At 24.3% G+C, this 16,781-nt stretch overlaps 2 protein-coding genes across 8 annotated transcripts in view; both read left to right on the plus strand.

Moving 5' to 3' along the window:
* The first annotated feature begins 1,780 nt into the window (after nt 1–1,780).
* The window catches only part of LOC129615464 (protein phosphatase 1L), a 55,352-nt gene continuing 40,351 nt past the window's right edge, over nt 1,781–16,781 (plus strand). Inside the window, exon 1 of the mRNA XM_055530686.1 lies at nt 1,781–2,513. Coding sequence (XP_055386661.1) covers nt 2,480–2,513 — 34 coding nt within the window. The 5' untranslated portion in view covers nt 1,781–2,479. The remainder of the gene's footprint in view (nt 2,514–16,781) is intronic.
* On the plus strand, nt 14,329–16,523 carry LOC129615465 (actin-histidine N-methyltransferase). Of its 7 annotated transcripts, none has more exons than XM_055530690.1 (3): nt 14,329–14,437; nt 14,529–14,724; nt 14,788–16,523. In XM_055530690.1, exon 3 carries the CDS (start codon nt 14,853–14,855, stop codon nt 16,353–16,355), a length of 1,503 nt encoding a protein of 500 aa, XP_055386665.1. In that variant the 5' UTR covers nt 14,329–14,437; nt 14,529–14,724; nt 14,788–14,852; the 3' UTR covers nt 16,356–16,523. The 7 variants fall into 7 exon arrangements, with proteins under 7 accessions (XP_055386665.1, XP_055386667.1, XP_055386669.1 ...); XM_055530692.1 differs by having other exon boundaries at nt 14,792–16,523; XM_055530694.1 differs by having other exon boundaries at nt 14,805–16,523.

A 16,781-nucleotide genomic window follows, 5' to 3' on the forward strand; every position in this document is an offset into this window, starting at 1 on the left:
ATCACATATATACATACAAACATAATTAATACACAAAGGCAAAAACAACGGGTTGATTTTTATTATAAAAAATTTAATATCGTTTTTCTTTTTCGAACAGAAATAAATTCCCAGTGTCACAAGTTTTTTGGGTAATTTTATCCATTTATATAATTTTGAATTTGAAAAGAATAGTGTGGATATCTTCTCAATTTAAAATTTTCTACATAATGTAGTTTAAAACTTTAATTTAAATACTAAAAGACAAATTTCTTCAAATTATAAAATAAGTTAATGGTATTAACTCATTTCTATCAAAATTATATAAAACAAAACATTCGTCCACTCCAGCTGAAGAACATTTTTCGATTTCTCACACCAAACTTAAAAACTTTTTATCCTTCAAAGTTGTACAAAATATCCAAATTTTAACCAGTAGTTTTTATGTATGAATAAAAATACTTTTTTCATTAGAAAAATTTTTTTTTTAACTCGCCTTTCTCTTCAGAAATATCAGCCTCTAAAATTTATAAAAAATTTGAAATTTTCGACTATTTTTTTTATCAAACCTTTTTTCATCCAAATGTGACTAAGTTTTTCTCCTTAATGTATGCGATAAAATTTTCTTTGATTTCTGAAGTTTGATTTCCCTCATTAAAACTTTAAAAATATGGGTTTTTTGATCTGTTTTATTCCAAGTTTTTATATTATCAAGTCAAAAAAAGTCAAAAATATGTAGTTTCTATGAAATGAGTCAAATGCGCCACCAACTTGTAACACTAAATTTTGAACCGAGTTTGGCTTTGAGAATCTCTCTGCTTTTTCCTGCACGTTCAAATATTTTTAAACAAGATATAATAGAGTGATTCGTCAAATTTTATGTATAAACTATAATGAAACTCGATACTTTGCAACTCATAAAATTCAAAACGAAAAAGTTTGGAAAATTTAATTCAAATGCGGATTTCTAGGTTCTGGATTTTGTAACATTTTGGATTTTTCTAATTTGGCACTTATTTTTACCTTAAAAGAATAATAATTTTTATTATAGTTAAAAAATCAAAATAGTTTTGTATAATCTCATATAAATTATCATGATTCATAAAATGGGCTTTTACATTCACTTACATATATGACAATATTTAGGCACACATACATTAATACTTCTTATATACATAGTTTACATACTTCGATTAAGTTGATGATACTTTGCTCTCTTGTTCCTATTTAAAATTTTCAATTTTTACATTTTCTATTTTCTTCCCTTTTTTTTTTTTTTGAGAAAATTTCATTTTTCGCTATTCATTTTTTCTTTCTGTACAATTATACTTATGTTACATATATACAAAATACAAATACCATTGATGAGTGCATTGTTTGATATTGAAAAATTATTTTTTTTCATCTTCTGCTTGTGATTTTTCTGGTTGTTTTTCTTTTCTTTTTAATATAAATTGTTTTTTGTTGTTGTTTTGCAATATCCTTTATAAAATTATAATATTATTGTTTGTAATTACTTATAGGTGATATTGTCATTTGTTTATTAGTCAAAACGAAAATAATAAAAAAAAAATAACAAAAATAAAAATAAAAACAAAAAATAAAATTTAGCAAAAAAAAGAAAAAAACGAAAGAAAAAACAAATTTCTTTTTGTTGTTTCATTTTGTGTTTCATATTATAAATTTTCACAAATACAAATAGTAAAAAAATATAAAAACAATTTTTTGTTTATTTTTCTTCTCCTCTTGATTTAAAATTAAAAGAATAACAAGAGGAGACAGTAGAGAAATTAGATTCGTATGGTCAAAAACTATTTTAAATTTCATTCATTACGAATTATTTTTAATGTAAAATACCAAAAAAAAAAGCAAGGAAAACAAAAATTTACATAAAAAAATCAAAATACAAAAACTCAAAAAAGCAAAATTAACAGAGAAATAACCGTGAAAACTTACAAAAAAAAAAACAATAATAAAAAATGCATATAAACCAGCAACTGTCAATTTTTGCTAATTTCCGTTAACAAGCAAAAACAAAAAAAAGAAGAAAACTTTTTTTCAACATAACCAATAATAACAGTATTGACAGCAACATTCCGCGTAGCCTATCGTTAAAAATACGCGTAAAAAATATGATTTTAATTTTTAAGACAAGTTTTACACGAAACTCATAAAATCAAGAAAAAAAACAAACAAAATAAAATCAAACTAAAAAAATAAAGAATTGAAAAAAAATAAAGAATTTCTAAATAGAATAAAGGAAAAGCAAATAAAATAGAAAGAGATAAAAAATAATTTAAATTTAATTAAATAAAAAAAAAATACAATTTAAGTACAAGTACATATAGGTAAAAATAATAAAAAAAAAATAAAGTACTTAACTACTTACATGTGTTTTTAAAAAGTTCTTATTAAGCCAGACACCGCGAAAACAAAAAAATAAATAAAATATAAATAAAAAAGTTAAATAAAAAGAATAAAGAAAACAGAAACAAAAAATATGAAACGTAGAGGCATGGTTTCATGTGTAGAAGGTGAGTTTTATTTTATTTTATATAATTTTTTATACTGCCTTTACAATAATTTCAGTAAATTACCAATACTATACTGATTTCTTACGCTTATAATCGCTGTAATACATAAAGTCTATATATATGTATCTAGGTATATACACAAAATATATATATACGCTTATAATACTCATGTATATATACTATATATAAAATAAAATAATAAAAAAGTTAATTTAAGTAGTTAAATTAATTTGTTCAATGTTATTAAAAATAAAAAAACAAGATTAAAAACAAAATTTTAAAAAATTGTGTATTTTCACACATTCAATTTGCAATGTTTGTATATGCGTTTTATATGTATGCGTATTAAAAATAAAGTAAGGTTAGATTAGATTATTATAATAGAAAGAAAAAACTTGAAAACAAAATACCAAAAATAGTCTAGTTTAGAATAATTTTAATTATTATATAAGATGGAAATAATAAATTTATAACTACACACTCACATCATCAGAAAAAATTTGACATTTCTAATTTGACAAAGGGATTTAAAGCGTGCGTTGAGAAAATCAGATATTTATCAATTATTTTATTGAAAGTGAGTGTGCAGTAAATTGACCATTCGACCATCTTTTTCCATTGATTTTGTGATAACATTGCGTAGCAAAAAGTTTTTCTTAAAAAAAAAAACAATTAATTAGTTTTCATAACAAGTAGATTAATTTCAGCAACAACCAATTTGTTATATAGGTAATGGCATTAAACCCGTTAGAAACAACTATTTTATTTATATATAGTATAGTGTAGTTAGTTCTGTAGCATACATATGTATATGAATAAACTTTTGTTTTCGAACTTAATTATGTATATAAAAATAAGAAATTATAACTATATGTACATATTTATGTATACACAAACATTTGTGTTTGGATATTTTATTGTACCGGCAATTTACGTAACATATAAAAACTTTTTTTATTATTCATGGCCATTAAATTTTAGATTATATATTATAAATTATTAAGATTTACTTTTTGAATAAAATATTAGATTGAATTGCCGCGAAAATTTAACTTATATATTTTTTAATTAACTTGATTTTACATATTTTTTTTTTAAATTTGGTCGTTTGTCTTTATTAATTTATTATGTGCACAATTTATTTATTTATTATATGAATTTTCTTTTACCAAGGTTTTTTTTCTCAAAGCCTTGGTAAAAGAAATTGTTGAATAGTATGCTATATCTACTTTATGTAGATCAATATTGGGCATTAGTTAAAACAACACTCATTACGTTAAAATTGCCTAAACTTAGATGATTTTGACGTAATTTTTTTTTTTTTTTTTTTTTTTATTAATTTTTATATTACAATCTAGTCCTAATAATATGACTAATGAGTAATTTAATTTTAACCTAATTTACTATAAAATTTATTGATAGATTATCTAAAGTGACATCTACCCCCCGTTTTAATATGTTAATAATACATACTCGTTTTTATAAATTATTTTAGTTCATAAGGTTTAGTTCTTTGTAGTCGTCGTGTTATGTTTGTGTTGTCCAATAGTTGTTGTACCTCGACGTTCACATGCCGGACAAGCCTTTCTTCATGTCTTCTTGCTCTACTTTTTATTTCTTCAGCAACAGAGTTTATTTGAAGGTCTCTTTGTAGATCTTTGACTCTAACGTACCATGGAGCATTTACTGCATTTTTTATTATTTTGTTTTGCAACCGTTGTATTATTGCAACATTACTCTTTTTGGTGCATCCCCAAAGCTGGCAACCATATGTCCAAACAGGTTTCAAAACTTGTTTGTACAATAAAAGTTTGTTTTGTACGGACAGAGGTGAGTATTTTCCAATCAACCAGTACATTTTTTTATATTTGATTATATTTGATTTTGACGTAATGTGCAAATTTTGTGCGAGAGAATATCAGGAAGGACCAACTGAATAATACTTTTCTTGTTTTTAATTAGGACTAAAAAATTTTCAAATTGCAATAAAATGTGAATAAAATTACTTTGAAAATTTTTCGTTTGATGGTCATAGAAATTCTATCAATCACACTTAAGTTTGAATGTGTATGAAAAAGCAAAAAAATTTTTATTTGAGAAAAATTGTATGGAAATTCAACAAAACACATGTTTTGAACACTTTTAGTTAATTTTATAGAAGTTAAGAGAAAAATAGCATATCGTATGTCAAAATACGGTAAAGTTAAGTTGAAAACTTTTTCAAAACAGCTCGGGCAAAAAAATGGACTATACAAATACTCAAAACCCTATTTAAAAGTTTCATTAATTTGGTTTAAAAAAACTTTCATAAATTGTTTCGAGAGAAATTATTCTGGAGAAGAAAACTATATCAAAAATTTGGAAAAATTTTGAAACGGGTTTTAGATAACATTTTATGCCTACCGCGGTAGAAGAAGCATTTCGCCACCTGTGGCATTTGAAGAATTTAATATATAGTTGTGGATTCGTTACAATAAATATTTACGGCAAAATAAAGTTGGGTCAAACCAATGGTTTGTATTGTAGCACTTTTCCCTTAAACAAGTGAAAATACTGCTTTTAAAAACAGTCTATGTATATCCACCACACTATTAAAATTATTTTCATTTATAAACGAAACTATTTCTAGGATTGCATATATTTAGGATGAACCATTTATGCAGTCTTTGAAATAAAGCAAAATTTAATATAAACAGGGGTTAACATAATGCTCGATTTTAAGGGTTAATTGTGTGAGTTAAGAAAAATAATTATATTTTTTAATTTCATGGAATTTACTGTAAACTTTTTGCGTTTATAGAAATTTGAAAAAACTTGCGGTTTCAGAAATATAAGGTGTCAAAAATGCATATTTCACAAATTTCAAGAGGCCATAACTTGAGAGGGGGTGGAGATGGAAAAAAATTTTCTTCTAACGAAATGAACTACTTGTTAATGTCTAAAAGCTCCTAAAATTTCAAGCTTCTACAGGCTGGGGTCTAGAAGAAAAACGACATGAAAAATTTGGAAAAAAAGGACTTTAGATAACGGTAAATTTAAACGGCCATTTTGTTTTTCTAAAGTTTAACTATAGTATACCGCGGTAGGGGAAGCAAGTCACTGCCCTTCTGCGTTTGCAAAATTTCAAAAATGCTTATGGTTTCATTGCAACAAATAGTTAAAATAGGCCATTTTTAGTGCTTTGGGGGGGTATAACTTCTAGAGGGGGGGAGATAGGTAAAAATTTTGTTCTACGAAAATAAGTTTCTAGTAAAGATCTATGTACGTATTAAATTTCAGCTTTCTATCTTTAAGAATGTAGAAGTTTTGTAAACAGACACACGGACAGACGGACGGACGGACGGACGGACGGACGGACAGAGTGAAACTAATAAGCACTTTTTTTCAAAAAATTTTTGGAAAAGTGCTAAAAATGGCCTTTTTAGGATTTTTTTAGGATTCTTTTAAAGAAATAATTTTATACTAAAGATTTATATCTGTGTAAAATTTCAGCTTTCAATTTTAAAGATGTTAAAAGGTTTGTAAAGCGGCACACAGTCAAACATAAATAATAAATTAACACAGTCTGTTTCAATTTTTTTTTATAAATGTATTGAAAATAGATAACATATTAGAAATATAAACTCACGCCAATAAGTATGTGATTTTATTTTGAATAAATAATGAATCTTTCAAAATTTGAAACAATAATGTATGTACTCGTAATAAACAAAAATGTAAATGCCATAATATTGTTAAATAAGTTACATATAATGTAACAAAATGATGATAAATAGAAGAATAAAGCGATTAAATAATAAGCTTATACTAGAAATTTTATAATTTGTTATATTTGATATGCAAACATACATTATGATATTATATACTTATTGGGTATGGTTAGTGTGTCACTTTTTTTATTGCCGAAACAATAATGATGAACTTAATATTTTTGAATGAATATTTTTATTTTAATAAATGAAAGTTTAATATGTTATAAAATAAAAATATTATACATAATATTTAATTTCATATTAAATTATGAAACAAATAAAAAATATTTCAAATAAATTTGTTGACTCGTAACACAAAAAATATATTGAGTTTTCCGATGAGTAAAATTTGCATTGAAGAAAATCTACATGAAATCATGTTATATGGGTATATTATAAAAGTATATAAAATTATACAAAATATCTCATTAAATCGTGAAAAATTATTTATTTTTATATACATACATATTTATTTATTTATTTTATTCTATTTCTACTTATACATAATATTTTTTTATATTTTTCTCATGCAAATCATTTTATGTTTTTTTTTTAATATAATTTCCAATTACGCATCATGTGATTTTTCAAAAAATAAATAAAGTCACGGAAATATCAAAAAAGAATTTTTTAAATTTATTCTTAAAGTGAAGATTGTGTTTTTTTAATTATCAATATTTCGGACTGTTGTTCAACGTTAAAAAAAACTTTAATATTTTAATGTAATTAAGCATCTACCTACATTAATATGGTTGTTTACAAACTTGTAAATTGTAAGACTGCATGTGCGGCATGATTTATTGAAGAAAACTTATATTTTCTTATTTTTATATATTTTATAATTATAAAAATAAGGAAAAAAGAATAAACAGCCAAAAAATTATTAATCGCGTGACCTTTAGAATTATTTTATTTATAACTTGAATTTAATTTTAAAAATTTTATTTTTTTCTCTTATAATTATTTTATTTTCTGATTTCATATTTAAATGCAGTTGCGCCAATTAATAAAATTTTTGTATTATTTGTAAATTTTTTCTTTAATTTATTTTTTAACAAAGTGTTTCAGAATTTTTTTTTGTTTTCGTTTAAATATTTAAAAATAGGGGTTTAATATTAAAATTATAATATTTTTTTTTAATTTCAATTGAAAATGTTCTAGTACAGTGGCGGACATCATAATCGCTATTCCCGGTATGTTGCGAAAAAACCTTAGGGTTTGAATACTGCAATAAAATCTTTTTGTTTTAATTGACTCTAAGTATGTAAATTATTTTTAGTTTTTTATATACATATAAATTTATTTTTATAATGCATACGTTCTTCATAATTATTTTAAAATTGCTGTATATTGTGTCTATAAATAACTACTCAAATGAATACTCAATGAAAACGGCTGAAAAGCAGAATATTCCCTTTTATTTTAAATATTGTTTTTAATAGATAAGATATGAATAACAATTTTATTATTTCAATTATGAGAAATTTTCAATAAATTATATTCTGATGAAATTTAAAATGCAATAGTTGTTATGAAATAGATTTTTGAGCTACAGGGGATCACAGAAAAAAGTAAAATTATTTGGCCATGGAAACTTCTTTAGTGAGGCAGTTAAATAGTGAGCGTATTGCAAGTTTGTGTATGGGAGACCGTACTACGTTATTTATTACACCCAAAACAAAATTATAGCTATAACAGTTCTAGAGTCAAGTATAAGAAAAGAGCTATTTGTATATAAAATTTCAACTATCTATTATTTCGTAAAAGTTTTGAAAACAGACACACGAGCAGACAGACAGGCAAGCAGACAGATCATAGCTAATAAAGTCTTTTTTATTATCTGTTTTTTTTTACTTTAGCAAATAATAAACTTTAGGACTAAATATTTCAAGTTTACAAAACGTCTATTAGTAAAAACTATATCAAACCAGATATAACAAAATTTCTTGACTTACTAAAAAAAACTTCTCATGAAGTCCTCAAGAAATTTTATTTTATAAGATATAATTTTTTACATAGCACTTTTTTTTTTTCATGTATCGTTTATTGCATATTAGAAAAAAGATTATACAGTAAATGGATTTCTTTTATAATTAACTGTAGATATAATGTAGATGATATAATGTAGATATAGTTCCGTCGAGGACCAAATTAAAACTTAAATTGCAGTTCGTATTTTGGAACTCCACATACGAAGTATAATCTACAATTGTAGGACATTCGAAAATTTAGGGCTGTGTATTTTAAATCAACTATACGAAATCAGTTTAGAAATATTACAAAACAAGTTTTTCTATAAAATCTGAAGTATATATACACAAACACATATATTGATTTAAATATAGAAATTAAAGCACAGTTCAAATTCCGCAAATACCCAAAGCTTTGTATCCAAATTAATATGAGCAATAAAGTACACAATCTAGATTTTAATACACCTACACCTTGATTTCTGGCACTTTGATTTACACCTATATACCTACATTATGTAAGTATGTATGATGTAAAAATTATTAGTTTTCGATATAATTTTATTATAAATTTACGTTTTTATATTTTTGTTTCAATTTCTGATATTGAAAATTGTTTGTGTTCTTGAACTTCATTATTTTACGCGTAAATTAATGTGTGGGTGTACTCATTATTTACATATTTCACTAAACTAAGTTCATGTACATACACTATATATATATATCATTTTATAAAAAATAGTTTATTTAAAAAAAAACAAACACATCACGTCACAAATATTATTAAAAAAAAACACTTAAAATAATCAACTTCGCAAAAAAATAATGCTAACATAATATTTTTAAAAATTAAGTAATCACTAAATGAATTGGTTGAATAATGTAAAATATTATTTCAGATCAGTTTAGAATTTTAAATAATTATGAAATTTTTTGTTATACATAGTTATATTACGAAGTATGAGATAGAATTTTTATGGTACAATGTGTCATTTTTTTAATGTACTATAATATTTCGATCCTTTAATTTTTCATAGTTCTAAGTAAATTAGAATAAAAAGAAAAGTTTTTGTAAAAAAAGCCTTTATTGTTTTTTCTTCACATAATGTTAAAATTATATACAATATGTGCTCCAATAGAGTAAATTGAAATGGATTTAAAAATTTAAACATAGAGGAGCTTCTGCACATATTCAAATGCATATTATAAAAAGTAAAGGCAACTTATACATTAAACTCACTTTTAATAATTGTTGAATTTTGGTAATACAGTGAAGCCTCCAGAACTTGAACCTTAACTTGAAAAATTTACAAAATTTTTGAACAAAAAAAAATCATATTTTTAATTCAAAAAATATCAGACTAGCATTCAATCTAAAATGAAACAAAAAAGATTTTATTGAAGTGAAATGGGGATTTGACAATTCAGTTGAATATCAATGAATTTTTCGAACAAGATCTTAATTGAATTGAAGAGTTCCTGCAAGTAAGGAATCACGAATATATATAATATTCGTATGTTATATTCCATACCCATGAATGTATCCTTGGATAAATATCTATACTCATCATATTACGTTATACATGTTATTATAAATACATAGATTAATTTATTTTTTGGTTTACATATTTTAAGGAGTGTTTTTATTTTTTATAAATGTTATTTTCCAATTAAAAATATCATTTAAAGCATGTATCATATTATTTGTTTCATTTACAAATACATCATCTCTATAAATTTTGATAAATCTCCACAACTTGAAATAATTTATAGGGTTCCCGTGCAAAATTGCATTTTAATTGTATAACCGACTGTATATTGGATGAATAAAATAAATATTAAAAAATAAAAATGACAATTCTAAATAGAAAAATTACAAGTGGAAAATGTTAAGTTCTATATTTTAAAATTCTTATTTAAATTTCTTTCAATATTAGTGCATATCATGCGGCAACCTTTAAATTTTCTTAACAAGTTTTTTATACAGATAAATACACATTCTACAGACTTGTTAATAATTTCATATGTACATAATATGATTAAGAAAGCAAGGTACATTAAACGCCTAAGGTCTCATAAATATTTGCTTTAAATTTTGAAGTAGTCAATTGGCATAGTAATAAATATAGATATTATTTTTTTGTTAATACCATACGTTAATATCTATAATATAATAAGATTAATGTACGTGCATACATAATATTGAAATTTTAAGCACTAATACAATATATAAATATTAATTACATACATATGCATATAATTATTGTGTAAATTTTTTGTACTGACCAAATAACGAAGTTAGAATTTAAAACTTTCAGACATAACAAACTTGACCTTTAAATTTTTGTTAATAAAAACATATCTATAGACATTTTATATTAATTAGAAATTTGAAGATGCAATAATAATAAGAAATAACAGCAAATTATTGAAATACATGTTAAACAAAATATGTAAGTATTTTTGAAATTAATAAAAATTTTAAAATTTAGCTAAAATTTATAAGTAAACGACTAGTAAAATAACAAATTCGAAAACACCTGATTGGTATTTTAATATCTTATTCATTAAGTATAATAGGAAGGGTTAAGTCAGAGGTATTCTGACTTAATCCTTCTTGTACCTTAGAAGCACATTTTCATTAGGCTATTTTATGTATAACATTTATCTAATATAAATTTGGATTTTATACATTAATTTGTACATTCCGTATAGCATATTCTGTACACACGAGTAGTCTGTGTGTATATAGAATATTAACTTATTGGAAATAATTTAGTATCTAAATAATTTTTGTTATAAAATGATAATAAATTCAAAAGTACAATGACCTTTGCTATTATGTCGTGTGGGTGTGAGAGACGTGTAGAAAAGAAAAATACTCTTAATTCAGAAATGTGAAATATAAAAAAATATCACAAATTAACATCGCAAACGAAATTTTACAGTTTTTTTATAATATGACCAACGGACTTATTCAAAAAATAATTAACACTTTTGATTGTAAGAAACAAAAACTCGAATTAAAGGGTTAATTGCGTGACTTTCTATATTTATAGAAATTTGAGGAAGCTTGCAGTTTTGGAAATATAATATGCCAAAAATTCAAGTTTTACAAATTTCGATAGCCGAAAACTTGAGAGGCGGTGGAGATGGAAAAAAACTTTCTTCCAACGAAATGAAATATTTAAGAGTATCTAAATGCTGTTTAGTTATAAAATGAAGCCTCAAACCATTTGGAAAGTTGCTATATTTACATACATAAAGTCAAGTAGTCACAGTTTTAAAGATTTTGTGTAAGAATGCTTGCCAAAGAATTGTAAATCTTAGCTGAAATGAATGACAATATAAATATGTAAGTGTTTTTTAAAATACTTAATCCCCACCTTAGAAGGTGGTGATTAACAAAAATCTTAAATCAAACATTACTAAATTCTATTGTACAAGATGTGGGTACATTCAGTTCTCATTTCCCAATTAAATAATTAAAATTTGAAGAATGAATATTCTCATTAATTCAAAAAATATTTTATTCAAAAACAATCAAAAAACAATTTATCTTGGATTTGGATTCTTACATCAATTTGAAATTCTTGCGGCATCAGACCACGCGAATTCTAATCGATAAATTGTTTTAATAGTCGAAAGTATAATTTGATTTCTCGTAAGCATTTGAAATGGAATGTATATTTATATATACATATATTTATATATCGTGATAAAGTATTAAAAAAAAAAACACAAAAAAAGTGTTAATTACTACAGAATTTCTATTACGAAATATTTCCAATATGTCGTATACATGCGCCATATTTTCTACAAAACAATGAATTAAATTGAATCTTAAAATTCACCTGCGCGTTATTCTTGAACAAAAAACTAATTATACTTATACTTTACTCGTTTAATAAAATACAATATAATTAAGTAAAACTTAATTTAATTAATTCTGTTTAATTCTGTTAAGTACATAGCAAAATATTACATAACGAAATATGAATAGTATACATGTATTTATATTACATACACACATTCTATTACATGGCCATATGTATAGGGACCATATAACTACATTTCTGAAATATAGAATATAAAATCGGTAATTAAAGAAATATGAATAAATAGTGAAGAAAGTAGAAAATATCAAATTATAATTAAGAAATGAATAAAATTAATATCTATAAATTGCTATGATTTTGTTTAATACTTACGTACATATATACATATCTATATTTAAATGCTATTTTGTCATTGAAACTTTTGTGTAAAAATTAATATTTGATTTTAAGAGTTAAATAAATAGTCAATATTAAATAAAATTTCTAATGTTTTATTAGAATAAAATTTCTAACTGTAGGATTGATGTTAAAACTTTCTTATAACATTAAATGAAAATTATTTATTATAGTTTAAAAATCGTAATAATAACAAGTTGTGCGGTAGTTATCACAAGAACTTATACCAACACAACCAACTTTTAGTAGCTCTGGTTACTATAATAATTTATGAGAAAGTTTAATATTATTAGCTTTACAATTCTTAATACAACATCATTAATTATTTTTACAGTTCTATGGCAGCTAATCGGAGCACTGCTTTGCCTGAACCAAATTAATAGGGTTTTTGCGGCAACACCTCTTTTTTAATTAATGAAAATTAGGTTAACTTAGCTTAATGGGTTTTCGAGTTATTGCTATAACGAACAGACAGACAATAGGCGAATAGACATAAATTAATCAACTCAGAATAAAACGCCGATCAAAAACTATTTGTGTCTATATCGCAAAAGTCTATTTTTACATAGCGTTACAAACGGAGTGGTAAATTTATAATTTACAATTCGAATATTCGTATGGGTATAATGAAAAAAATTAAAATACCTACATATGCTTGCTTTGGATTGCAAAATTTTCGCTCTTTTTCTAAGTTAATTTAACTATATTTAATTTTGTTATAAAATATAACTTTCTTTAGATTGAAAATTTTATAAAAGCATTTGATATATGTAAATATATCTAAATGATTATTAAATTTTTATATTGAATTTATTTTTTTGTTTCCTTATGTTAATAATAGCTTTTTCATGTGAATAAACTTGCAAGAAATTTACAAAACTTTTCTACTTAATGTTTAATTAAATTTGTAGGTTATAAAATTGGGTAGCAAAAATATATGACGAAAGTACAGAGTTTTTTTTTATTAGAGCCTACAAAATTTTCACATGCTCATAAAAACTAATTTCAGAATTATTTTATTTTTATATTCTTATAATATACATATACATATGTATATAAAACAAGCACCTATGTAAATAATTTAAAAATACATGCAATCAAAAATTAATTAAAGCCAACAATATGACAATAAAATACTTTTTGTGATTAATTTAACATTTTCATTTATTTTTAAATATCCCAAATAAAAATTTGTTTTGTAGATTTTGCTTGTTTTCTTTTAATTTCAAGTTGTTATTTCACTTCATCATGTTAACAAAAATTTTCTGTAATACTCCCTAGATTTTCTTTGCTTTGACAGAGGTTTATTACAATTAGTGTATATTTGCAACATTATTAAGTAAAATTTCTAATATTTTCATGGATTTCTTAATATAATTTTTCATTTTCTTACATCTTTTTATTATATGTTGAATAGATATTTGTATGTGCACACCATATACAACATATCTTAAACTCTTCTTATACATATACGTACGTAATTATAAATTATCATACAATAACTTACAGTAAGTTTAAAATAAAGTTAAGATTACATATTGACCAAATCTAAAAAAATAAAACATCTTCTACATAAATAGTACATTCAATTTTTTAATAATTATAGATTTAATTTAAAAAAAAATTCAAAGTAAACTTCAATAAATGATATGAAACAAATTTTAGAAAAACCAAATAAAACATTTTGTTATTAATGAACTTCAATCAATACAGTATATTTACTACAGTTGTATATCAACAAAAGTACTAGATTTCTCCATTCTACATACCATACAAACAACTAAAATCTAGAATAATATGTATTTTCCTATTATTTGACATTACGAAATGAAATTATTTATGACAAAAGAAAAATGACAAAACAATGACAGTCTCCTTCTTTTCTCCGTATAGTGTGGTAGTGAAAAAAATATATTTTTATTTATTTTTTTTATTTTTAGAGAATACTAAAAAAAATCACATTGCAGGTATAAAAAATTTCTTTCCAAGAACTTTTAGATTATTTTAAGTGAAATAAATTTCGATTAGTTTCATACGTTTAATTCAATAATTCTTTAGATGATGATGAAATATAATACGGTATAAGAAATATTTGCTCATTTTATTTTGGAGGACGCGCACACCGCAATAAATTCCACTATATACATCAACCCACGTGAAGGAAGATTCCATAAATAAAAAAAAAACAACATAATAAGACTTTGACAGAGTTTTTTTTTTTGAGGAAGCAAAAATCAAAACAAAAACAAAGTTTGTAATTATATAAACAAATAATGAGAAACTATTAAAAGAAAATATTAATTTATTCCTTTATAAGTAAGTAAAATTTTTTAGTAAACAAGAATTTCCTGGATTGCTGTTAAAAGGAGGAATTTAAAGAAAATGGGTAGAAAAAATCAGAAAAAACAAAATAACGCTGCTAAAACTGAAAACGCCAAAAAATTGTCACCACAGAAGCGAAATGAACTAAATTCATTAGTAGAATCACTTTTAAAACTTGGCTTCAAGCAAGCGAATAACCCAACTGAGATGTGGAATCAATATAATGAATTACAAAGTCTTTTAGATCGAGTAATTGCCATTGAAAACAGTGTAAAACTCAAAAATTCTTCTAACTCTAATAAACTACGAACGAATAAAATTGAAAATTTCATTAAATGGGCAAAAGAGAATGGAGCATTATTTGATAAAGTCAAAATATCAGAATTTCCTGGATATGAATTAGGCTTGGAAGCAACAGCTGAAATTAAAAAGGGAGAAACTTTGATAACAGTTCCAAGAAAAATAATGATGTCTGAGTTAACTGTGCCATCAAATAAAATTGGAACTGATATACCTTTCTTTGACACAATGGCAAATGTAAAATTGGCATTTATTTTATTATTGGAAAAACTTGATGAGAACAGTTTTTGGAAGCCTTTCATTGATATTTTACCAGAGCAATATTCAACAGTAATGTATTTCAATTATAGTGAAATGCAGGAATTGAAAGGTTCAAATTGTTTTTCAAACGCATTAAATCAATGTAAAAGTATAGCAAGGCAATATGCATTTATATATAAGTGCGTCCAGACTTCTAAAGAAGCTGAAATCTTGAAAGAAAAATTTTCATATGAAATGTATAGGTGGGCAGTTTCAACTGTGATGACAAGGCAAAATTTTATACCAGAGTTCAGTGGGAAAAACATTGATGAAAATAGTGCTAATGCAGTTATACCTGCTTTAATTCCACTTTGGGATATGGCAAATCATAGAGACGGAGAGGTAACATCATCTTACAACTTAGATCATGAACGTCTAGAAAGTAATGCACTTTTTGATTTTAATGTTGGAGAACAAATTTTTATATATTATGGAAACCGGTCAAATGCAGATCTTTTGATTCATAACGGTTTTATTTATCCTGACAATTCCGCAGACAGTGTTTCTATTAGGCTAGGCTTGGGTAATCACGACGAGCTTTATAAAGAGAAAACTAAACTTCTGGATAAACTTGACATTGCAAACAATTGCGAACTTAAAGTTTTGCCAGCTCCAAAATATATTTCCCCCCATCTTTTAGGATTCGTGCGAGTTTTTCATATGAACAAAGACCAACTTGATCATTGGGTAAACTCCGAGCGAACTACTGACTTATTGCATATTGACTGTGCTTTAGAAACTAGTCTCGAAAGTAAAACTTGGCAATTTTTGCAAAATCGTTTAGAAATCCTACTAAGAGTTTTTCCGACTACACTCGAAGCTGACGAAATTACGTTCGCAAATTTCAAAAAGGGACAAATAAAGTTGGGACACATAAAATCAATGCTACTACATTATCGTATTCTCGAAAAAAAGATATTGCTAAATGCTTTAGATTACGCAAAACAAAGAACAAAAGCCTAATAATGAGGAGTTTTGAATGAGCCACACGGACAATACTCGAAAAAAAAAAATACTAAAGGTCGAATATATTTTTAATTATAATTCATTTTATTTATTCACATTTCAAGAATAGGTGTTTTAATTGTTTCATATCTGGTCATTAAAAATAAAGTTTGTTTGTATATGTTATTTCATGTATTTTTGTCTCATATGATAAAAAAGGCTAGCAAGAGAAACATACCTTATCCTATAGTTTTCCATAATTTCTATTCAATATTTTATTTAATGCCTATTAGTTTTAAAAACCCAACATTGTGCTAATGAGTCATTTTGAGTAAATTTGAAAAAACTTTTCTGCTTTTTTAAGCATGACATTAGTATGAATTTTTGTTAAACCTTATTGAGAGAAACCAACCTACGAGCAAAAGCTGTAAACATCAAAAAAAC

The sequence above is a fragment of the Condylostylus longicornis genome, unplaced genomic scaffold (genome assembly GCF_029603195.1).
Source record: "Condylostylus longicornis isolate FDR11 unplaced genomic scaffold, ASM2960319v2 ptg000135l, whole genome shotgun sequence".
NCBI classification, from domain to species: Eukaryota; Metazoa; Arthropoda; class Insecta; order Diptera; family Dolichopodidae; genus Condylostylus; species Condylostylus longicornis.

What these genes read in the sequence shown, in the direction of transcription:
- LOC129615465 (XM_055530687.1), top strand. Translation starts at nt 14,853, where the DNA reads ATGGGTAGAAAAAATCAGAAAAAACAAAATAACGCTGCTAAAACTGAA.